General features: G+C 35.5%; 2 protein-coding genes across 7 annotated transcripts in view; one reads left to right on the top strand and one right to left on the bottom strand.

Moving 5' to 3' along the window:
• TDRD5 (tudor domain containing 5) overlaps positions 1-26,108 on the top strand; it is a 91,940-nt gene that overhangs the window by 50,444 nt on the left and 15,388 nt on the right. For 4 of the 6 annotated variants that reach the window (XM_003824709.6, XM_055111037.2, XM_008978372.4 and 1 more), the window contains exons 12-16: positions 8,518-8,718; positions 9,703-9,861; positions 11,881-12,042; positions 19,755-19,937; positions 21,000-21,143. In XM_003824709.6, coding sequence (XP_003824757.1) covers positions 8,518-8,718; positions 9,703-9,861; positions 11,881-12,042; positions 19,755-19,937; positions 21,000-21,143 — 849 coding nt within the window. The remainder of the gene's footprint in view (positions 1-8,517; positions 8,719-9,702; positions 9,862-11,880; positions 12,043-19,754; positions 19,938-20,999; positions 21,144-26,108) is intronic. The other 2 variants (XM_057301998.2, XM_055111039.3) reach the window with 1 other exon arrangement.
• LOC134730253 (large ribosomal subunit protein eL21-like) lies at positions 23,268-23,792 on the bottom strand. The gene has a single exon (XM_063603720.1). The coding sequence runs from the start codon at positions 23,763-23,765 to the stop codon at positions 23,283-23,285; it is 483 nt and encodes a 160-aa protein (XP_063459790.1). The 5' UTR covers positions 23,766-23,792; the 3' UTR covers positions 23,268-23,282.

Below are 26,108 nucleotides of genomic sequence, written 5' to 3'. Positions count from 1 at the left end.
TGTTCATTACTTTCATATCAGCCAGATAGCTTCCATTTTTTGTTCTCTTCTTTTTCTTTTCCCTTCTTCCTTTCTTTTTTTCTTTTCTTTTTTTTTTTTTGGAGACGGAGTCTTCCTTCATTGCCCAGGCTGCAGTGCAGTGGTGCAATCTCGGCTCACTCCAACCTCCGCCTCCCTGGTTCAAGCAATTCTCCTGCCTCAGCCTCCTGAGTAGCTGGGATTATAGGCATGTGCCACCATGCCCGGCTAATTTTTTTATTTTCGTAGAGGTGGGGTTTCACCATGTTGGCCAGGCTGGTCTCTGTCTCTTGGCCTCAAGTGATCCGCCCGCCTCGGCCTCCCAAAGTGCTGGGATTACAGGTGTGAGCCACCACGCCCAGCCCTCCTTTCTTCCTTTCTAAACTACTTCTGGCCTTAGGGCTTTTGCACATTCTAATAACTGGAATAGCTTATTCACAGTAATCTCACGATTGTCCTTCTTGTCATTCAAATTTAAGTCCAAATGTTATTTCCTCAAAAAGGACTTCTTTGACCTGACAATTAAAAATGCACCCTTCAGTCATTCATTGTCACCTTGTTTTATCTTCATAATGCTTTATCACTATCTGATATTGTCTTGTTTGTGCATGACAGTGTGAGCCCCTGAAATCAGGGAAATTATCTTGTTCACCACTGAATCTCCAGTGCCCAGAGTAATGGCTTTGTGCATGGTAAATGCTCAATAACTAGGTTTTTAACTAAATGAATCTCTCACTTTATTTCTGTGTCTTTTTTTCTGATTTCAAAAATAACACATTTGGTAATAGCATAATAGCAACAGACTATTATGCCCATTAGCAAAATCAGACGCAGGCAAAAAAGCAGAAGTTAAATGGCAATGGGACTTTTCAAGCTTCTTTTCTGAGAATCTGCAGTCTTGCTGTCTTAAAGAATTATAAGACATTGTTTGGAAATGGCAGAACAGCTAGAAGTTAGGGTGGAAATACTTGAAGGTAGGGAACCACAGAATGGATGAGTTCCCAAATCATTATATATGATCTGCCCAAATCCTTGGGTGACTACTGAACTTTCTTAAGTGTTAGGGAACTCAGTAGCCCTAGTGAAAAAATCAACAGTTGGCATTTGAGGTAACTGAACAGAGATTTCTGTTGCTACAGACTGCAGAAGAGACAGTTTAGAGTTTGGATCCAGACAGTTTTAACTGCCAGTTAAAACAAATCACTCTTGAGAAGAGCATAACAGAATCCAGAAGTTCTAAAACATTGATAATGTTTACTATTCAACTAAAAATCGCTAGACATGGGGGAAAAAAAAAAACAGGAAAATGTGACATATACTCAAGGAAAAACGTAGTTGGTAGAAACTGACATTGAGATGTCCCAGACATTGGAGTTAGCAGACAAAGACTTTAAAGCAGCTATTGTGAATATGTTCAAGGACTGAGAGATTTACTCATCATAAGGAACAGAGAAGGAATTTCTGCAGAAAGAAACTATTTAAAATAAATGGAAATTCTAGAGTTGTAAAGTGAAATAAACGAAAAGTTTCAGCATAGGCTTAATAGCAGATTTGGAGACAGTGGAGGAGTCTATGAACTTTAAAAACAGATCAAAAGAAATTATCCAATGTGAAGAAGAGCATAAAAAATAATTAAAGTGAAAATGGACAGAGACTTAAGGAAGTCTATGGCTCAATATCGGGTACCCCAACAGGTATGTAATTGGAGTCCCAGAAAGAGAGTTGAGAGAGAGAAAAGGATGGAAAAAAGGAAGGCCAAAAATTTCCAGTGTGGTGAAAGAGGTCAATATTCAGAGTCAAGAATATCAACAAACTCCAAGCAGAACAAATACAAAGAAAACCATACCTAGGCACATGATAATCAAACTGCTGAAATCTAAAGCAAAAGGAGAAAATCCTGAAAGCAACAAGAAGGGGGAAAATACAGGAAACAATAATATAAATAATAACTAACTGCCCATTGAAAGGAACAACATTGAAGTCTGAAAGAGAAAAAGAAGTCAAGCTGGAATTCTATATCTAGTGAAAATATCTATCAAAATGAAGAAATGGAGACATTTTCAAAATGTAAAAACTGAGCTTGTCACTAGCAATCTTGAACAACAAATACTGAAGGAAGTTCTTCCAATTCTGAAGTGAAACCAAATGGTAATGCAGATCTACAGGAAAGAATGATGATTATGGAAAATGGTTAATATGTGGGCAAATATGAAAGACTATTATTTTTAATTTTATTCTCTGAATTCCTTTAAAAGACATAGAACTTTCAAAACTAAATTGGTAATACTGTATATTGGAGTTTATAGCATATGTTGATGTAATATATATTTATCCTAAAGTCTTAGTGCAGTTTAAGCTGTAATAACTACAGGAGTATAAAGGCTACAAATCATGAAATTATTCAAAAGTTTAATTTTTAACCTAATATATACTTGTTTATATGTAATACTCATTTTGTAAATTTTGACTAATTTTTTAATCTTAATATTTTGTTTCAACTTTTACCACCCCAACAAAAAATTAAAATGTAGTATTTATAGTAGAATCTTCACTTTTTGTTCCTTCTTGACATTTTTGATGTCATTTAAAATTTTGTTTTTGGCGTAAATTGCCCATAATTTTTTTTGTCCTTTTGATGTTGACATCTGTAGTGATATGTCCTTTTACATTCCAAATATGTATTTGTATCTTTTTTAAGGATCTAAAGAGACAGGTATTTGCCATTTTGAATAGTTTTTTCAAAGAACCAAGTTTGGCTTTCTTGTTTCTATTATAAACATTTTTTTTCTATTTTGTTTATTTCTGTCTTATTTTTACTATTTCCTTAATTCTACTTTCTTTGGGTTTATTTTGCTGTTCTTTCCCTAACTTCTTGATGTGCAAGCTTAGGTTATTTCTGACCTTTAGGTGGATCTCATAAGTTTTACTGTGTAGTAGTTTTATTATTGTTCAGTTAAAAATATTTTGTAATTTATATTTTGCTTTCTTGTTTGATTCATGGATTATTTAGAAGTTTCTCAGTTTATAAACATTTTTCTAATTTGTCCTTTTGTAGTTGATTTCTAGTTTAAATACACTGTGGTCAGAGATCATCCTCTAGATAGTATCCGTCAGCCCTTTAAATATGCAGAGGCTGATAGATGGTCCAGTATAGTGTCACTTTTTGTAAATGGTGGTGTCTTCTTAAAAAGTGTATATTCTGCAGTTCTTGTGTGTAATATTTTATATATGTCCATAAGGTCAACTTTATTGTGTGAAACTCTTATTCGTTCTGATTTTTCTGTATTGCTTTTCTGTAATTATTGAAAGAAGTGTGGCTTTTGTCTATGATTATTCTTTTGTGTATTTCTTCCTATAGTTCAGTCAGTTTTTATTTTGTATACAATTGAGGCTATATTATTAGGTACATATACAATACCAAAATTGTTATATCTTCCTGGCAGACTGAATGTTTTATCATTATGAAGTTAACCTCTTTATTTCTACTAATGCAAAAAAAAAACTTCTTTTGTCTGATGTTAATATAACTATCATTTTCTATTTAATATCCTGGTGTGTTTTTAAACTGTCATTCTACTTTGAACCCTTCTCTATCTTTATATTTAGATATGTCTTTTATGAACTATATAGTTGTATTTTTTTAATCCAGGCTAAGACCTTTTGTCTTTCACCCAGAATGTTTAGGCTGATTACACTTATTGTAATAATTGAATTATCTGGGTTTAACTCTTACACTTTATTTTGTGTATACTATATGGTCTACCTATTCTTTTTCTCACCATGCATGCCTTATTTTGAAGAGATCTTTAAAATAATTCACTAAGAAATACACTATTATTTTAATGATTACTCTAGGAAATACAACATGCATAACAATGCAAGGACATTAGAGCACTTTAACTCCTTTACCCTCCTCTTCTAACCTGTTTTTGCTGTGTAATGTTATTTTTAACCCCTCAAGAAATTGCATAAAATAATGTCAATTTACAAAAACCACATGATTATCTCAGTAGATGCAGAAAAGGCCTTTGACAAAATTCAACAACCTTCATGCTAAAAACTCTCAATAAATTAGGTATTGATGGGATGTATCTCAAAATAATAAGAGCTATCTATGACAAACCCACAGCCAATATCATACTGAATGGGCAAAAACTGGAAGCATTCCCTTTGAAAACTGGCACAAGACAGGGATGCCCTGTCTCACCACTCCTATTCAACATAGTGTTGGAAGTTCCAGCCAGGGCAATTAGGCAGGAGAAGGAAATAAAGGGTATTCAATTAGGAAAAGAGGAAGTCAAATCGTCCCTGTCTGCAGATGACATGATAGTATATCTAGAAAACCCCACTGTCTCAGCCCAAAATCTTAAGCTGATAAGCAACTTCAGCAAAGTCTCAGGATACAAAATCAATGTACAAAAATCACAAGCATTCTTATACACCAACAACAGACAGAGAGCCAAATCATGAGTGAACTCCCATTCACAATTGCTTCAAAGAGAATAAAATACCTAGGAATCCAACTTACAAGGGATGTGAAGGACCTCTTCAAGGAGAACTACAAACCACTGCTCAAGGAAATAAAAGAGGATACAAACAAATGGAAGAGCATTCCATGCTCATGGGTAGGAAGAATCAATATCATGAAAATGGCCATACTGCCCAAAGTAATTTACAGATTCAATGCCATCTCCATCAAGCTACCAATGACTTTCTTCACAGAATTGGAAAAAACTACTTTAAAGTTCGTATGGAACCAAAAAAGAGCCCGCATCGCCAAGTCAATCCTGAGCCAAAAGAACAAAGCTGGAGGCATCACACTACCTGACTTCAAACTATACTACAAGGCTACAGTAACCAAAACAGCATGGTACTGGTACCAAAACAGAGATATAGATCAATGGAACAGAACAGAGCCCTCAGAAATAACGCCGCATATCTACAACTATCTGATCTTTGACAAACCTGAGAAAAACAAGCAATGGGGAAAGGATTCCCTATTTAATAAATGGTGCTGGGAAAACTGGCTAGCCATATGTAGAAAGCTGAAACTGGATCCCTTCCTTACACCTTAAACAAAAATCAATTCAGGGTGGATTAAAGACTTAAATGTTAGACCTAAAACCATAAAAACCCTACAAGAAAACCTAGGCATTACCATTCAGGACATAGGCATGGGCAAGGACTTCATGTCTAAAACACCAAAAGCAGTGGCAACAAAAGCCAAAATTGACAAATGGGATCTAATTAAAGAGCTTCTGCACAGCAAAAGAAACTACCATCAGAGTGAACAGGCAACCTACAAAATGGGAGAAAATTTTCGCAACCTACTCATCTGACAAAGGGCTAATATCCAGAATCTACAATGAACTCAAACAAATTTACAAGAAAAAAACAACCCCATCAAAAAGTGGGCAAAGGACATGAACAGACACTTCTCAAAAGAAGACATTTATGCAGCCAAAAAACACATGAAAAAATGCTCATCATCACTGGCCATCAGAGAAATGCAAATCAAAACCACAATGAGATACCATCTCACACCAGATAGAATGGCAATCATTAAAAAGTCAGGAAACAACAGGTGCTGGAGAGGATGTGGAGAAATAGGTACACTTTTACACTGTTGGTGGGACTGTTAACTAGTTCAACCATTGTGGAAGTCAGTGTGGCGATTCCTCAGGGATCTAGAACTAGAAATACCATTTGACACAGCCATCCCATTACTGGGTATATATCCAAAGGTCTATAAATCATGCTGCTATAAAGACACATGCACACGTATGTTTATTGCGGCATTATTCACAATAGCAAAGACTTGGAACCAACCCAAATGTCCAACAACGATAGACTGGATTAAGAAAATGTGGCACATATACACCATGGAATACTATGCAGCCATAAAAAATGATGAGTTCATGTCCTTTGTAGGGACATGGATAAAATTGGAAATCATCATTCTCAGTAAACTATCGCAAGAACAGAAAACCAAACACCGCATATTCTCACTCATAGGTGGGAATTGAACAATGAGAACACATGGACACAGGAAGGGGAACATCACACTCTGGGGACTGTTGTGGGGTGGGGGGAGGGGGGAGGGATAGCATTGGGAGATATACCTAATGCTAGATGACGAGTTAGTGGGTGCGGCGCACCAGCATGGCACATGTATACATATGTAACTAACCTGCACATTGTGCACATGTACCCTAAAACTTAAAGTATAATAATAAAAAAAAAGAAACAAACCACCCTGAGGGAAAAAAAAACAAAGAAATATTTTAAACTTAGAAATCAAAATCTTCTGGAGTTTTTTAGTCAAACTTCCTACTGTTGAACTTAAATATGCAGTAAGTCATTTTATCTATCTAAATGAGACGTGGACCAAGATTAAAAGAGTATTAAATACTAAAAAAAAAATTTAAAAAAATGTCAATTTAGATTACATGTTTCTCTGCTCTTCATTCTTCAGTCAAACCCTTCGTCAGGACCCGTTTTCCTTCATTTGAACTGTGTATCCTTAGGATTTTATTTAATGAGGGTCAGCTGGTAGCAAAGTTGTGTTTATCTGAAAATATCATTTATTTTTCACTTATTGTAGAAACATGTATTTACTAAGTATAGAATTCTAGGTTAGCAGTTAGTATCTTTAGCACATTGAAGATATCATTACTGGCTTCTGGTTTCCCTTATCGTTTTCTGAGAAGTCAGCTGTCAGTTTAATAGATGTTCCTTTGAAGGTAGTGTCCTTTCTGTCTCTAGGTGTTTTTAAAATTTTCTATTAGTCGCTCATGTTCTTCAGTATTGGTGTGATGTGTTTATGTGTGAATTTATTATTTATGCTACTTTATGGTTCATCAGACTTCTTTTGTGTTTGTTACTTTTTTTTAATCTTGCAAATTCCCAACCATTATCTCTTCAATTATTGCCTATTTCCCATATTTATATTTGTATTCTTATTTCTGCTGCTTTTTTTCTGGGACCATTATTAAAAGTGTTAAAACTTCTCAGTTTTTCTTCCATTTCTCTTAACCTTTCTATCGTATTTTACATCTGTCTGTCTTTCCATGCTGCATTCTGGGAAATTTTTTCCAAAATACCTCACACTTTACCAATTTACTCTTTAATTATATCTGATCTGTTACTGAATTAACCTATGAGGTTTTTAATTTGGGTTATTATGTTTTTACCTTCTAAAACTTCTTAGTTCTGCTAGATCAATTTTTATAGATTGCTAATTTCTGCTAAACTGGTTTTTGTTTGGGTTTTTTGGCTTTAAGCATAGTAAGTTTAGTTGTTTTATAATTTGTCTAGAAATTAAAATATCTAAAATTGAGGATTAGTTATATTGTTTCTGTTCTTTTTTGATTCATTGTTTCTTTGTATATTTTTTATCTTTGCCTATGTACTGCTCGTTGTCTTTGAAAAATTAACTGTAAGAATGGTTGAATAATAAAGGCTGAGGTTGTCTACCTCCAGAGAGGATTTACATGGGCTTCTGCCAGATATCTGGAAATATTACCAGTCTGGGACCATATTAATTTAAATTAACAACTTGAGGATGTGTAGACCACCCTGGTAATATGAAAACTGAGCTGCAAATCTATGTGAAGGATAATTTATTTTCTTCCTCCCTTACCCTGAGAGTGTATCTCCTTAGGGACTCAGTTTAATGAAGGAAAGTTCTCCTGTAAACTCCCCACCATGGGTGCACCCTGGCTTTGATGTCTGTCTTGTTTGTCCTGTTAGACCGTCTGGTGGCTCACGCCTGTAATCCTAGAACCTTGGGAGGCCAAGGCAGGTGGATCACCTGAGGTCAGGAGCTCAAGACCAGCCTGGCCAACATGGTGAAACCCCGTCTCTACTAAAAATACAGAAATCAGCTGGGTGTAGTGGCACGCACCTGTAATCCCAGCTACTCAGGAGGCTGAGGCAGGAGAATCGCTTGAACCTGAGAGGTGGAGGTCACAGTGAGCCGAGATCACGCCATTGCACTGCAGCCTGGGCAACAGAGCAAGACTCTGTCTCAAAAAAAAAAAAAAAAAAAAAAAAAGTTCAAATTGCCTGGATTAGCAGATACCCTTAAGACAAAAGAAGTAGTTCCCATTTTCCCTTCAATTTTGGCCTGATAATTTGTTCAAGCTTGTCAGTTCTTTGATGCCTTTTGGATATATTTCATAATTCTTTTACCTAGAATTTTTAGTTGTTTTCTGTAGGAGGGTTAGTCTAATAATCTAACTCACAATTTCTGAAAATGGAAGTTGCACATCACATAACTATTTAAATTTTTTCAGTAATTACATTTTTTATCATTTTTCCTTTATTCTGACTTTTCTCATCCCCAAATCATATATATCCTCCTATGTGTTATTCTAGTACTTTTATGGTTTTATTTCCACTTAAATCTCTAGTTCATCAGAATTCATTGTTGTATATGGTTATTATAATTCATGTTTAGATCTATCACCTGAATCCAATATCTTGATCATATTTCAGGAACACTGGACATCGAAAGCTATTTTGCAGTTCCAGAAGTTGTGCGGTTTGAAGCCATTAGTGGGGGTAGTGGATGAATATGTAGATGGAATCCTTAACATTTTTTTGTGTGACACATCCTCAAACGAAGATGTCTATTTCCATCATGTCTTGAGAACAGAGGGCCATGCTATTGTATGCCGAGAAAATATCTCTTCTAAGGTGGAGCAGTCTGGATGTATTTTGTAATATATTTTGTTTAATTTCACCACGTCAAGGTATAAGATAATTTAATAAAGAAGTTTATTTGGTTTATTCTTTAACCAATTAGAGACATCCACGAGATTCCTGGCTTTTTAATGCAGAGCACTCTTAATTTTCAGATGACCACAGAAAAACTGCATTTGACTAATTGTCCTTTGAAATGTGAATACTTCTATTTTAAATAATTAATTTAAAAAGTAGTTATCTGGCCAGGCACGGTGGCTGTCACCTGTAATCCCAGCTACTTGGGAGGCTGAGGCAGAGAATTGCTTGAACCTGGGAGGTGGAGATTGCAGTGAGCCGAGATGGTGCTACTGCACTCCAGCCTGGGCAACAGGGCGAAGACTCTGTCTCAAATAATAATAATAATAATAATAAAATAAAAAGTAGTTATCTGAAACTGTCCTAGAGAAGAATAACACTCCTATTTTGCAATTATTGATAGTATCTGTTTCACTGTTATGTTGATAATTTTTGTAACCAGCAAAAACTGTCAATAATGGACACATTTTTAACTGCTAAAATTTGGAAGATAGGCTGGGCGCAGTGGCTCACGCCTGTAATCCCAGTACTTTGGGAGGCCAAGGTGGGTGGATCACGAGGTCAGGAGATCGAGACCATCCTGGCTAACACAGTGAAACCTCGTCTCCATTAAAAATACAAAAAATTAGTCAGGCGTGATGGCACGTGCCTGTAGTCCCAGCTACTCAGGAGGCTGAGGCAGGAGAATTGCTCGAATCTGGGAGGCAGAGGTTGCAGTGAGCCGAGATTGGACCACTGCACTCCAGCCTGGGCAACAGAGCGAGACTCCATCTCGAAATAAATAAATAAAATTTGGAAGATAATATACTTCCATAGCATTTGAAAGTTATTAAGTGCTTTCTCGCCCTTTTTCTGTTGGTCATTTAAATTAAACCATCCCTTTTCTTTTTTTAATCTTAGGGTTTCAGTGAGCTCAACCCTTTAGCTTTATACACGACATCCAGTGGAGGGCCAGAGGACATTGTCTTGACAGAACTGGGTTATCCTTCCCAGCAGCACTATTTTAATGAAGACCGAAAGATAAGTCCACAGTCAAAAGAGAGTGAGTTACATATCCTGGTAAGAGATTTTTGCAAATACTATTATAATTCTTTTTATTACTGTAATCCTCATTTTTTTAGATGAAGAAACCAAGGCTTTCCAAATTTTGGAAAGTTTGGAAATTTTGCACAGTGATCTTAACAATTTGTCTCTTTATTTGCTGGCTTAAATGTTTGCTTCAGTCATGCCTCTTCCTGAACAATTGCTCTCATATAGTAAATTCCATTGCTGCCTTTGTGCAGTTGTGACTTCACTACACTGCTTCTGAATGCTATTCTTCTTCCCTCTGCAGTACACAGGTTCTTCAGGTAGTCTCGTTTCTTACTTTCCCTGTAAACTTTCAGCAACTCCTCCCTTCCCAGTAATAATAATATTGTAATGTTATTATGTATTTTTTCCAGCCCACAGTAATAAGAACAACAGCATTATTTATCGAACTTGTACCACATGGCAGGCACTGTTAAAAGCATTCACATGTGTTAACTAATTTAATCTTTACAGCAAATTACCAGGTTTATACTTTCATATCTTCATTATAAAGACAGGTTGTACATCTCTAATGCACAAATCCAAAACCTGAAATGCTCCAAAATCTCAAAATTTTTGAGTCCTGACATGATATCACAAGTGGAAAGTTCCACACCTAACCTCATATGACAGGTTGCAGTCAAAATGCAGTCCAAACTTTGTTTCATGCACAAAATTATTTAAAATATTATATAAAATTACCTTCAAGCTATGCATATAATGTATATATGCAACATAAATGAATTCCATGTTAGACTTGGGTCTTATCCCCAGGATATCTCATGTATATGCAAATGTTTCAAAATCCAAAATTATCCAAAATCTGAAACACTTTTGGTCCCAAGCATTTTGGATAAGGGATACTCAATGTGTAAAAGGCAAGTGAAGCATATAGTGAGGACTTAATATTTCTTGAACAAATAAACCATGTCCTCCAAGTCTTATATTCCTCACGATAACAGATACTGGGCTAAGAATACAGGATGTGTTTAATTTGAGGGCCAAAAATGTTTTGTTTTATTGATACAATGTCTTTTTATTTTCTTTGAATAAAATGTAAAAATATTGTTTTGTTTAGTGTGTTTTGTATATCTGACTTTTAAAATAAAATTATAGAGATGATTTTTTAAGTAGACATTTACTAATTATTAGAAAAGATAAAGGCCATTTTGACTACTGGGAGATTACCTATTATGAAAAATATGTACCGATGTTTCCTACTGCATGTTCAAAACAATATAAAGATTTTTAGATTTCTAGTTAATGTTAAAATTAATGAAGCTTGTATGCCCATAACACTTTCCAAAGCCTGAATTTTTCTTAGTCATTATTACTGGACTAGGAGAATTCTATTTCTTCATTCTTAAATAGTAAATTGAATTCAACCTTTAATATTTTTAGAATATCCTATCACTCTGTTGGTGTCTTCAAATAATCATAGTTTTATTCTGGAAATGAAATAAGAACCATCTTTTCTGCAAAAGAGAAAGGGCTTAAAACTCTACTATTCCACCCTAGTCTGTACTTTGACATATTAAGACTCCCATATGCTACACACACACCTACACCTCTACACCCAGTTCCTTGTGAATTCCTACTCATCTTTCAAGTGTTATCTTCTTCATTGCATCTTCTCAGATGTCCTCTTCTATCAATCATATTTTTGTCATATCTTTGTGATGGTTGTACTTGGAAGACTGATTCTAGGTCTTTCCACAACATTTTTTAGTTCCTTTGGAGCCGGAATCTGTTGCATTCATCTTTGTATTCACAGAGCTGTCTTGTAGACATTTAAGGGTTCAATAAATGTTCAATAAGGGTTCAATAAATGTTCATTGGCCGGAACTAGGGTAGCAGGATGGGAAGACCTAGGATCATGGATAAAGCTATAAAATAATGTAGCATTTGTGTGAACCATAGCAAAAACTTCCCCCCAAAATGTATAGGCATGTAGATTTTGGAAACAGCATTAATATTTAAAATAAAGGAATTCTCTTTCATATCTACTAGCAAGATATTAATGATGAAAAGTCTTTAAGTCATCTTAAATCTGAGTCAAAGGAGCCATTAAAGGATTCTGAATTTGAGTCTTTGAAAACCTGTAATAAGAGCTTTGAAGAAGATCCAAAGTGGTCCAACCCAGAACCAAACGATCTGAAGGAAGAAAATGAGGTAGGAGAAGGAAAGATAGTCTTTGAATATGTAATTAATATAATACACTGAATTCATAAGTGAAGAGGACTGGAATAAACTGTTTAAACCCCACTGCTTTTAGTATTACAAATTCTTAGGCCAAGTGCAATGGTTCACACCTGTAATCCCAGCACTTTGGGAGGCTGAGGTGGGCGGATCACTTGAGGTCAGGAGTTCAAGACCAGCGTGGTCAACATGATGAAACCTTGTCTCTACAAAATGTACCAAAAAAAATTAGCCAGCCATGGTGGCATGTGCCTGTAATCCCAGCTACTCAGGAGGCTGGGGCTTGAGAATGCCTGATCCCAGGAGGTGGAGGTGGCAGTGAACTGAGATCGTGCCACTGTACTCCAGCCTGGGTGATAGAGTGAGACTCTGTCTCAAAAAAATAAAGTAAAATAAATTTAAAAAATTGTTCATAGTAACCAAGACTAAAGTTGTAGCAATATAACCTTGATCATAAAAAAAGGTATCTGGCTTTGATGTGTTAGTTAATATCCTGTGACTTGGGGTGGTCTTCAAGAATTATACAGTAGCTAGAAACTAGTATTGAGAAATTATATTACAAAAAACCCATTGGGAAAAATGTTTACAACTTTTTTGGAGGAGGTATTTTTATTTTAATCAAATGTTTATGTACACAAAACTTAAGATCCCCCATGACTCCTTCCCCTATATTTCCTGTTTCCCAGAGCAACCACGTTTATCTCTTTTAGCTGCTTTTGGAATTTACTTCTGTTTCTTTCATTAAATAACATCCTCATGTTGTTATTTGTTATTTCCTGATTTTTCAGTTTTAAGTATCTGTGGATTTCCCACCGTGAAAGATGAGGGCTTAGTTCTCTTTCATCGCCTTACCACCACCACACACAAACATAACCTTTTTGTCCCTTCCCCCTACCATGTTACTGATATAGTACATCAAACTTTCCATCAGATCACCATTCAATATTTACATTACTGTGACTATGTAAATGCTCTTCACGGCTTGGCCAAGTATTATAGTACACTATTACACCTTTTTTTCCCTTGTATAACTTTTTTTCATGTTAATATTTCTTTCCTTTTATAAATTAACACATAGTAAAATTGACTGTTTTGGTGTACTATTCTATCAACTTTAATAAATGTGTAGATTTGTGTAACCAACACTGCAATTGGGATGCAGAACAGCTCCATCATCTAAAATAACTCCCTTGTGCTACTGCTTTGTAATCACAGTCTCCCCACATCCCTAACCCCTAGCAACTGGTCTGGGGTCTGTTTTCTGTCACTCTAGTTTTACCTTTTCAGGACTGTCATGTAAGTAGAATCATATAGTATGTAACCTTTGGAGACTGGCTTCTTTCATTCAGTATAGTTCTGTACCTTTGAGATTCATCCATGCTCTTGCATGTATCAATAATATGTTCTTTTCGATTGCTGAATAGTATTTTATAGGATAAATACACCACAGTTTGTATACCCATTCACCCATTGAAGGACATTTGGGTTGTTTCTAGTTTGGGGTATTTATGAATAGAGCTGCTATAAATATTCATGTACAGGTTTTTGTGTGAACATAAGCTTCATTTATCTACGGTAAATACCCAGGAGTAAGATTGCTGGGTCATGTGATAAGTGTATGTCAAACTTTTTTCCAGAGTGGCTGTACCATTTTGAATTTTCACCAGCAATAATATATGAGTTCCAGTTGCTCCATTTTCTTGTCAGCACTTGACATTGTCAGTAATTTTGCTTTAGCCATTTTAATAGGTGTGTAGTAGTATCACAGCATGATTTTAAATTCCAGTGATTAATGATGTTGAACATCTTTTCATGTGCTTAGTTGTCATCTATACACAATTCTTGGTGAAATTTCTGTTGAAGTCTTTTTCCCATTTTTTTGATTGGGTTGTTTTCTTACTCTTGAGTTTTGAGAGTTCTTTATATATTCAGGATACTAGTTCTTTGTCAAATAATGTGATTTTCAAAAATATTCTCTCACTTGTAGCTTGTCTTTTCATTCTCTTGATAGTGTCTTTCATACAGAAGTTTTTAATTTTGAAAAAACCTAACGTATCAACTTGTTTTCTATTATGGACAGTGTTTCCAGTATCAAGACATCTTGAGTTAATTTTAGTATAAGGCATGAAATTTAGGTTAGGTTTCATTTTGTTACATGTGGATGTCCAACTGATCCAGCATCCTTTGTTGACAAGACTATCCTATCTCCATTGAATTGTCTTTGAAGCCTTATCAAAAATCAATTGTCTATATTTCTGTAAGTCTATTTCTAGACTCTATATTCTTCTCCAGTGACCTATATGTTTGTCTCTTCATCACTACCACATTGTCTTGATTACTGTAGCCTTACATAGTACCTCTTAAAATCAGGTAGTATGGGCTGGGCGCAGTGGCTCATGCCTATAATCCTAGCACTTTGGGAGGCCGAGGTGGGTGGATTACCTGAGGTCTGGAGTTCAGGACCAGCCTGGCCAACATGGCAAAACCCTGTCTCTACTAAACAATACAAAAACTAGCCGAGTGTGGTGGTGGGCACCTGTAATCCCAGCTACTTAGGAGACTGAGACAGGAGAATTGCTTGAACCCGGAAGGCAGAGGGAGGTTGCAGTGAGCTGGGATCACACCATTGCACTCCAGCCTGGACGACAAGAGCGAAACTCTGTCTCAAGAAAAAGAAAAAATCAGGTAGTATGATTCCTCCTATTTTATACTTTTTCAAAATTGTTTTTAATATTTTGGTTCCTTTTTCTTTCCTTGTAAATTTTAGAATCAGCTTATCTATACCTGAGATTTTTATTGGAGTTGTGTTATATATATAGATAATTTTGAGGAAAGTTGATGCTTTAGTCCATGAACATGGTGTATCTCCCCATTTATTTAGGTTTTCTTTTATTTCTTCAACAGTGTTATAATTTTCAGTATACAGGATCTGTACATGTTCTGTTAATTTTATACCTAAGTATTTCACTTATTTTGAGAGCTATTATAAATGTTTTCCCCAGTTTTTGTATTTTAATTGCTAGTATATAGAAATTGGTGTTTTTTTGAACTACCTAACTTCACTTATCCATTCTAGGGGGTGTTTTGTTGGTTTCTTTTGTGATTTTCTGTATCAGTAATGTTGTCTGCATTAGTACATGCAAATGGATATCTGTTTTCATGAGATATTGGTCTGTAGTTTTCTTGTATTGTCTTTGGTTTTTATACTGGATAATCCTGGCCTCATAAAATAAATCTGAATATATTGCCCGCTTTGCTGTTTTCTGGGAAAGATTATGTAGAATTGTATTTCCTTTTTATTTATTTTTGTTGTTTGTGTGGATCTTTATTTTCTTAGTTTTTTTAATTAAGTAAAATTGCATATATGGTGTACAACATGTTTCAATATATGTATACACTGTAGCATGTATAAGTCAAGCTATTTAGCATATGCATTACCTCACATATTTGTTATTTTTTTGTGGTGAAAACACTTAAAATCTACTCTCCTGGCAATTTTTAAGTATACAATATGTCACTATTAACTGTAGTTACCAAGATGTATAGCAGATCTCTTGAACTTACTCCTCCTGTCTACTGAAATTTTGTGTCCTTTGACCAACATCTGCCCAATCCCTCCACCTCCTAGCCTCTGGTAACTACTATTTCACTCTGCTTTTTTAGATTCCACATGTAAGTGAGATCATGTGTTATTCCTCTTTCTGTATCTGGCTTCTTTCATGTAACATAATGTCCTCCTGGTTCATCCATTTTGTCACAAATTACAAGATTTCCTTCTTTTTAAAGGTTGAATATTGTTACATTGTGTATATATACCACGTTTTCTTTATTTGTTTATTGATGTACACTTTGTACAGGGTGATACTGTCCTAATAAAATGAGTTGGAAGTATTCGCTCATCTATTTTCTGGAAAAGGTTACATAAAATCAGGTTATTTTTCAGGGAGAGAAGTTAATTTTTAAAATGTTTGATATTACCTTATAAAACTATCTGGGCCTGGAGACTTTTTTCCAGAAGAATTTAAATTATAAAATCAATTGCTTTAGTAGATATAGGACTATTCAAATCAGCTATTTTATCTTAGTCTTGGTATTTCGTGGTTTTTGAGGAAGTGACTCATTTAAGTTATCAAATGAGGAATTGGTTCACTTCATCTAAGTTGTCAACTATATGTATAACATTGTTTATAGTATTCCCTTATTATCCTTTTGTTATCTGCAGGGTCTGCAATGATAATCTCCTATTACATTTCTGATATTGGCAGTTTGTCTTCTCCCCTTTTCATTAGTCTTACTAGAGATTTATCCATTTTATTGAACTTCCCATTCCTAGAGAATAAGCTTTTGGTGTCACTGGTTTTATCTCTTGTCTTTCTGTTTTCAAGTTCGTTGATTTCTTTCTTTTATTTTCTTTGGGTTTATTTTTGCTTTCTTTTTCTATTTCTTTAAGATGGAAGTTTACTTTATTGATTTGAGACCTTTCTTTTCTAATATAAGCATTGATGCTATGAGTCTCTACATATCACTTTAGCTGCATTTCACAAATTTGAACATATTGTATTTTCATTTTCATTCAGTTCAAATATTTTATAGTTTATTTTGAGATATTATCTTTCACCCATGAATTATTTGGAAGTGTGTTGTTTAATTTCCAAGTGTTTGGAAATTTTCATGTTAACTTCCTGTTACTTCTTTCCAGTATAGTATGGTCTTAGAACACAGTATGATTTCAGTTCTTTAAATTTGTTAAGGTTTGTTTTGTCAACACAGGATGTGGTCTAGCTTGGTAAATGTCCATGTGTCTTTGAAAAAAACATGTATTCTGTTGTTTGGTAGAGTTTCTATAAATGTCAGATCCAATTGATTGGTGGTATTGTTCAGTTCTTCTGATCCTTGCTATCTACCGATTTTGTTGATTACTGAGAAGAACACTGAAGTCTGTAACTGTAATCTTGGATTTTGTCTATTTCTCCTTTCATTCTGTCAGTTTTTCTGTTGTGCATTTTGAAGCTCTATTGTTAGGTGTTATCCATTTAGGATTCTTACATGTCTTGGTGAATTAACCCTTTTATCATTATGAAATGTCTTTATTCACAATTACTTTTTTTGCACTGAAGTGTACATAATGCACTGATATCAGTATAGCCATTCCAGTTTTCATGTGTGTGTGTGTGTGTGTGCGCGCGCTTGCCTGGTATATTTTTTTCCATCCTTCTAACCTACCTGTGTCATTATATTTGAAGTAAGTTTCTTGAGACAGCATATAGTTTGATTATTTATTTATTTAATTTATTTTTTTGAGACAGAGTTTTGCTCTTGTTTCCCAGGCTGGAGTGCAATGGCATGATCTCAGCTCACCACAACCTCCACCTCTTGGGTTCAAGCAATTCTCCTGCCTCAGCCTCCTGAGTAGCTGGGATTACAGGTGTGCGCCCCATGCCCGGCTAATTTTGTATTTTTAATAGAGATGGGATTTCTCCATGTTGGTCAGGCTGGTCTTGAACTCCTGACCTCAGATGATCTGCCCACCTTGGCCTCCCAAAGTGCTGGGATTACAGGCATGAGCCACTGTGCTCGGCCTTGTTTGATTATTTTTTAATCCACTCTGACAATCTGAATTTTAATTAGTATGGTTTGGACCATTTATGTTTAATGTGATTATATATATGTTTTTATTTTAGATCTGCCATTTTATTTTTCTGTTTGTTCCCCTGATTTTCATTCATCTGCCTCCTCTTTCTTGCCTTCTCTTAGGTTATTTGAACATTTTTTAGTATTCCATTTTATCTACTATGGTGTTTTTTTTTTTTTTTTTTTTTGAGACAGAGTCTTGCTCTGTTGCCCAGGCTGGAGTGCAGTGGCACAATCTCGGCTCACTGCAAGCTCCGCCTCTCAGGTTCACGCCATTCTCCTGCCTCAGCCTCCCGAGTAGCTGGGACTACAGGCACCCACCAGCACACCTGGCTAATTTTTTTTTATTTTCAGTAGAGACGGGGTTTCACCGTGTTATCCAGGATGGTCTCAATCTCCTGACCTCATGATCTGCCCACCTTGGCTTCCCAAAGTACTGTGTTTTTATCATATCTATTTGTATAGTGTTTTTAGTGGTTGCTTTAGGAATTACAGTTGTCATTCTTGACTTTTACAATGTACTTAATCAGCATTTTACCACTTTGGAATGTCAGTGTCTTACCCTACTATTTAGATCTTTTTACCCCTTCCTTTTTCCTTTATGCCATCCTTGTCTTATATATTACACCTACATACAATTTATGATGTTAGTTTTTGCTTTCCATCTTCAAGAATATTCTTTAAAAGTTCAAGAGAATAGTTGTTATATATACCCAGATATTTATCATTTCTGTTGGTCTTTCTTTTTCTGATATTCCAAGTTTCCTTCTGATATCTCCTTTCTGTCCAAAGAACTTCCTTTAACAATTATTTTTGAGTAGGTATGCTGACCATGAATTCTGTTTTCTTTATTGAGAATATATTTATTACTTCATTCTTGAAGGCTATTTTGGCTGTATATAGAAACCTGGGTTCCCATTTCTTCTCTTTTAGCACTTTAACAGTTTCATTCTTCTCCTTTCTGCCCTTCATGGTTTCTGATGCAAAATCCACAGTAATTGAAATTGTTCTTCCTTTATAAGTAATGTGTTATTTTTCTTTGGCTACATTCAAGATAGTTCTTTGTCTTTAGTTTTCAGCAACTTGAGTAGAACCTGTCTAGGCATGGATTTCTTTAGGTTTATCCAGTTTGGGTTTTGGTGAACTTCTTGAATCTGTAGATTTATGTCTTTCACCAAATTTTGGGTGTTTTCAGCCATATTTCTTCAAATTATTTTTCTGCATTATATTCTTTCTGTTCTCCTTGTGAGACTCTGATGACACAAATGTTATATCTTTTGGTATTGTTCCACAGTCCCTGAGGCTCTGTTTTGGGTTTTTTGTTTGGTTGTTTTTTTTGTTTTTTCCCCCCCAATCTTTTTTTCTCTTTTGTTTAGATTTGATCATTTCTAGGGATCTGTCTTCAAGTTCATGCATTCTTTCATTTCTGTTCTGCTATTGAAAAGACAGCCAGGGATCTCAATATTCATTATAAAAACTTTCATTTGATTCCTTAATAATTTTTTATTATGATTGCTCCATCCTCAGTTTTACCCTCCAGAATATTTCTGGTCTTCTGACAGATAGAGGAGATGTAGTTGCCTGAGTCCTTGGAATAGGGGAGAGTATCTGGAGATCTAAGTCCTGCTTACACAGACTTTCAGCCAGTGTGCTTGTTTTCATTCCCATTTTACCCCCTCAATTCCAAAAACCTTTTAGTACAAATTTCTGAGTTTTTGAGGTATATATTGTATAGATTTGGGTTGCTTCTCAATTTTTTCACTACAAGCTCAGGATTCCACTTTCTCAGGACTGCTTAATCGGTTGTCACTTGTCTGCTTTCCTGTACCCAGAAAGTAGATGGTGCTTTCTCCTCTTCTGTTCTCTTTGACTATAAAGATTATATCCTAAATCTCTTTATTATTTTGGTGGCATTTCAGAAGGGAAATTAATAAATTGTGAATTCAAACTGTCATCTTTACCTGGAGTCAGGAAAAAACTATAAAACCTAAATTTTATGTGCTCATATAGGAACTATAAATGATAGTTTTTCTTTGTCTTCTGTTACATTTTAGGATGAGATCCCCACTGGAATGCCATGCCTGGAGTCAGTGACCATAGGTGATGATATTTGGGATGAGAACTGGTTACCTCTACAGGCTAAGATGGGAAAAGGAGGTGATGCTGCCTCCCATCTATTTACTGCAAGCCTTGGTGGAAAGAATCAGTATTCATCATGTAAAGAAATGCCACAGAAGGTTAGATCCTTGGAAAAATAGAAAGCAAATCAGGCCAGGCACTGCGGCTCAAGCCTGTAATCCTAGCAGTTTGGGAGGCCAAGGTGGGTGGATCAGTTGAGCTCAGGAGTTCATGACCAGCCTGGGCAACATGGTGAGACCCTGTCTCTACTAAAAATAGCCAGTTGTGGTGGTGTGCACTTGCTCTCCCAGCTACTTGGGAGGTTGAGGTAGGAGGATCAGTGCTTGAGCCTGGGAGCTGGAGGTTGCAGTGAGCCAAGATCATGCCACTACATTCCACCAGCTTGGGTGACAGATTAAGACCCTATCTAAAAAAAAAATAGGAAAAGAAAGCAAATCAGTACTGAGAAAAGGAAATTTAAATTTAATTGTCTAGGTCCAAGAAAGCTATATATTCTGGAATTCAAAAGTATTTATCAGGCCATAATTCAAAGAATACATGATTTTGAAAAATGGCAGTGACATGTAGTGGGACAGAGGATTCATCATGGGACAATAAACCATAGGCCAATTTTTGCATATCTGCCCTTTTAATCATTGTGATTTTTGTTTTATCATTGGCCCCTAGTCAAGGCCCTTAGGATCTATAAATAAATGAAAGAAACCATTTTCTCTAATTCTACTTTTGTTGCTTTAGCGTTGTAATATAACCCCTGGATTTCTGGAGTCAGCATATTTGCTAATATTAGGCCTAACTATATATATTTGAAATTTATTTTCCACTGGCTATAAGAATAAGTATCTGAAATTATGTTGCTCCTTCATGTTTGTGCTATTTAAGTACTAGGTGATCATGAAAAAAATCATCTAGCCATGAAAAAGATATTAAAGAAAAGACTACAAACAGAGTTGTATTTATTTTTGAGATCCATGTGTTCAGAGTTCAAGATACTGGGTATGGACCAATAAAGCAAGGAGGAAAGTCACACTGATATAGAAAGTTAATAAATACCTTTTTTAAAAATATGTATTGCTTTCTTGCATTTATCTTGCCCAAGTTATCCTCTTTTTGGGTCATGTTGCACTTTATCTCAGTCTGTTGTTGCCATTTTTTCATTATAGGACTGGTGTTTTTCTACCCCTAAAGATACATGGGATGATTCTTGGCAGCCTTCAGGCCTTGTAAATGGAACGAAAGTAGAAGTTCATAAGCCAGAAGTACTCGGTGCTCAGGAAAAAAATACTGGCACAAACAGGACTCAAAAGGTAAATGTCTAATGCAGGTTATTGGGACAGGTTTGCATAAGGAAGTCCTTTCATTTTTAGAAAGCAAAATTGTCTCAATTTACATATTTTGATATTGCCTATCTCTTAACAGCTTGCTGTAGCTGTTACTGTTGATGATAAATTTGACTTTTTGGGCTTTGTACTTGAGTTACGAGTGGATTTGCACCCCAGAATACTTGTGGTTAATGACCTCTCTCAGCAGTTGTAGAATACATATACATAAAATATATGTTGATTTTAAAATGAAAACATAATTACTTATCGCTTCAGAAGAGAATCCTGAGCCTAGAATTTTAAAAATGATTAAACCTCTCTTAGAGATACAGAAAATTGGGATTTTCCTGTAACTTAGTCATAATTTTAAGCTCTATATTTGTCGCATAGTCTAGACTAGTTTCTTCATTCACATTGCTTTGGCAGAAAGCAGTAATCCTGGCATAGAATCTATTTGTTTCAGGTTTCCTGAATATATTACGAGCATCCTGAAAGCAGCAGGACAATTTCTGTGAATCATGAAATTTGGCTGCCAGGCCTCTTTACTTTGGTGTGTTACATTGAAAATAAAGAGCTTAAGTCTAGAAGACTTGTTCAAAAGCAGATCTAGGGAAGATGAACCTTCTAAGTGACACATTTCCTTCAGACTGTGGTTACTTTTGTATGAGAATGATAAAGTCATTCTGTATTTCATAGAATGGTCTCTTCCAGAAATGTAGCTTACTTAATGCATGAATTTAGTTTCAGGATAAAGTAGGCTTTTATATTTTGTTTCTCTTGTCTTTTTTTTTAAATACAGCTTTATTGGAATATAATTGTTATACCATTATAATTCACTATTTAAAATGCACAATTCAATGTTTTTAGGGTACACAGCTGTGCAGCTATCACTACAGTCTATTTTAGAATATTTTCATCACGCTCTCAAAAAAAACCACCCATGACCATTAGCAGTCATACTCCTTCCCTGTCCTCTCACAGCCTTAGGCAGCTACTTACTAATCTGCTTTCTGTCTCCACAGATTTGTCTGTTAAATGGCACACAGTATGTGGTTTTCTGTGATTGTCTTCTTTCACCTAGCATTAATAATGTCTTCAAAATTCATCCTTGTTGTAGTATGAACCAGTACTTCATTCCTTTCTATGGCTGAATAATATTCCCTTCTATGATATACCACATCTTATTTATCCATTCATCAGTTGGTGGGAATTTGGGCTGCTTTCACATTTTGGCTATTATGCTGCTAAGAATGTTCAAGTACAAGGTTTTGTGTGAACATGTTTTAGTTTTTCTTAGATATATAACTAGGAGTGGAGTTTCTGGATCGTATGGTAATTCTGCTTTTAACATTTTATGGAATTGGCATACTGTCATTCAAAGTGGCTGCAACATTTTATGTACCCCCCAGCAGTGTATGAGGGTTCCAGTTCTCCATATCTTCACCAACACTTATTGCCTGTTCTTTTGATTATGGCCATGCTAGTGGATATGAAGGTTTTTCTTTCCATATCCCTGATGGCTAATGATGTTGGGTGTCTTTTCATGTGCTTATTGGTGATTTATCTTCTCTGACAAGATATTCAGATCCTTTGCCCATTTTTAAAGTAGGTTGTCTTTTGTTATTCAGATATAAGAAAATATCATATTACAAGTCCCTTATGAGATATATTATTTTCAAATTTTCTACTCTTCTGTTTTTCTTTTTCACTTAATGGTGTCCATTGCAGCACAAAAGGTTTTTTTTAATAAAATCCAATCGATTTTTTTATTTGGTTGCTTGAGCTCTTGGTCTCCCCTAATAAGCCATTGTCTGACCAAAAGTTACAAAGATTTACACTTGTGTTTTCACCTAAGCATTTTATAATTTTAGCTCTTACATTTAGGCCTTTGATCCATTTTGAGTTAATTTGTTATGGTGTGAGATAGAGTCCATCTTTATTCTTTTGCATGTGGACATTCAGCTGTACCAGCACTAGTTGTTGAAACGATGATTCTTTCCCCATGAATTGTCTTGGCATCCTTATTGAAAATCAGCTGACATAAAGATAGGGTTTATTTCTGGATTCTTTTTTTTTTTTTTTTTTGTAGCCCAGAGGTCCTTTATTTTTTTTTTTTAACACCTATTATGCCATGAATTCATAGGGGATAGGTTCCAGCAGCTCAGGCTCCTTCCCATTGGTTCTCACAAAGTGTGCTTCTCTGGGTGGAGCAGGCTGGCGCTTTAGTTGAACCCAGGTACCTTTCTCTTTGGCTTCTTTCTTTTTCTGATCATTTTCCTTCACACGTTTCAGGAAGCTATCTCGGCTCTTAGAGTGCTTAATGTGCTCAATACGCACATTAATTCTCTTGGCAAGAATCTTGCCCTTAACTTGTTTGTTTACAACGATGCCAACAGCATGCTGGGTAACATTGTAGACTCTTCCAGTTTTGCCATGGTAACACTTGTGGGGCATTCCTTTTTGAACAGTACCCATTCCCTTGATGTCTACAATATCACCTTTCTTATAGATTCGCATATATGTGGCCAAAGGAACAACTCCATGTTTTCTAAAAGGCCTAGAGAACATATATCGGGTGCCTCTCCTCTTTCCGTTTGTGTTCGTCATTTTGGCGAATTACTGGAAGATGGCGGTTCTGGCCGAAAGGAAAGGCTATTTCTGGATTCTTAATCCTATTCTCTATGTGTCTGTTCCTATACCAGCATCACATTGTCTTGATTACTCTAGCTATTTAATAAGTTTTGAAGTCAGGAAATCTGAGTCCTCAAACTTTTTCTGTCATGTAGTTTTATACTATTAATTTATACCCCACGAAGAGAAGTTACAAAGGTAAAATCTTTACTGTATCATAATGAACTTCTTAAGGTATATTTCTTAAGAAAGTTTTCTTTTTCTACCCCTTTTTCTATTCCTATTCTAAAGCAACCTGTACTTACCATGCAGGTTGAATATCCCTTATTCAAAAGGCTTGGGACTGGAAGTATGCTTAGGATACAGTCCTCTCCTGCTGTCTGTATCTTCAACCTCTTTCTACTGGAGTGTTCTCATAAGCATTTAAACATGTTAGTGTACCTTCCGTCTAAACAAAATTTAAACATTCCAAATTTTTTAAATCCCAAAGTCCTCTCTAGCTACCACACTTGTTTTTCATCCCCTATGTAGACAAACATGTTTTGCCTTTGAAAATTATGAAAGTACTACATATGCAGGATTTTAAAATTCAAGTAGTTCTGAAAGTTACAGAAATAAGATATCCTTGCCTCTTCTAATCCAACTCCCATCATAAGCAGTTTCTTGTGTATCCTTCCTAGAAACTAAACACATACATGAGAACATAATACACATACTGTTCAGCACCTTTCCATTTCAGTACTTACAAACCTACCTCATTGCTTTAAACTCCTGCAGAGTATGGATATGCCACACTGATTTAAATAGTTCTGATGAATATCTATTTTTAAGATTTCATGTGACTTTAAACAATACTACAGTGATTATCCTTCAAGTCACCATCTATTCCCATGTTGCTAAATTAGGTTGGCATGTTTTAACCTTACAGTACCTGATTGCTCAGCAATATTTGAAAGTAATCTTGCGTTCCTTCTTGAAACATAATCTTCCTTTGGGTTTTGTGATGCCATGATCTTTTTTCCTCCTACCTCCCGATGTAATTTGTAGGCTTGCTCCCTGTGGTGTCTCCCAGAGTTCTGCCCTATGCCGTTTTCTTACTCCTTCCCATGTTTTCATTTATCTTAGTATGTAACTAGATAAGCACATGGCAACCCTATGTTTAACATTTTGAGGAACTACCAGGATATTTTCCAGAGCAGTGGTGCTATTTTACATTCCTACCAACAATTTAAGAGTACTCCAGTTTGTCCATGTCAACATTTGCTGTTCTTGCCAACAATTGTAATCATGTCTTTTTTATTATAGCCATTCTAGTGGATGTGAAGTGATTTGGGGCATTTGTTCATGTTTCATAAATCATGAACATGTTTGTTGAGACTAACCTGTAGTTCCATCTTGGTGTATTTCCAAACAACTGTGAGGGAGTCAGTCATTTATAACTACAGAAGAATAAATCTGGTAGAGCAGTGCTTCTCAAACTATAATGTGTATACAGGTCACCTGGGAATCTTGTTAAAATGCAGATTCTTATCCAGCATATCTGGGGTAGGGACCAAAGCTCTTCATGTCTAGCAAGCTTCCAACTAATGCTGATGCTGCTGATGAGTGAACACCACTTTTGAGTAGTAAGGCTCTAGGTTACTGTTAGAAGGGGAAGACTTATTTTCAACTAATTGCTTAAATTTACTACACATACTTGCTTTCAGATGTCATACAAATTTAAAGTGAAATTCAGAGTGAAAGCTATCAGGATGCATTTAAATATGTGTCAACAGTGCATCTTTCTTAAATCATATTTGTCAAGAAAGAAGATATAGCTTTTTAAAAATGTTTCTGTATATTATCTATTAAACAGCTAAACATAGGCAGTAGGGCATAATGTAAAAAGCACTGGTCTGTGAGTGCTATAATCTAGGGCCTAGTCTTTACCACTGATTAGCAAGTTTAAACAAGTTACCTTTTGTGCCCTGAGCTTGTCCACCTGTGAAGACTGATTTGAACTAGTAATCTCCCCAGCTTAAAAAATTTATGATATTAATAAATATTGATTTACTTATTATTGCAGCTTATTGAAAGAATTCACTCATTCTCAGCCTCATTTTAAATGAAGATAAACTTAAAAGGTAGCTCAAGTATACATGTGAATTGCATAAACTATGCAAAAATTTGAGTCCAGGTCTTTGGTTTCCTGAAATAACATCTTGTATGGCCCAGTATAGCTATCTGGAGTTTTAGAATTTCTTTTTTGCAACCAAGAAAGGTTATACACACAGGCATTTATATATTATATAATTATATAAGCCACATTCATGCCAGCCA

Source organism: Pan paniscus, chromosome 1 (genome assembly GCF_029289425.2).
Source record: "Pan paniscus chromosome 1, NHGRI_mPanPan1-v2.0_pri, whole genome shotgun sequence".
NCBI classification, from domain to species: domain Eukaryota; kingdom Metazoa; phylum Chordata; class Mammalia; order Primates; family Hominidae; genus Pan; species Pan paniscus.
This window is presented reverse-complemented; position numbering and strand designations above follow the sequence as displayed.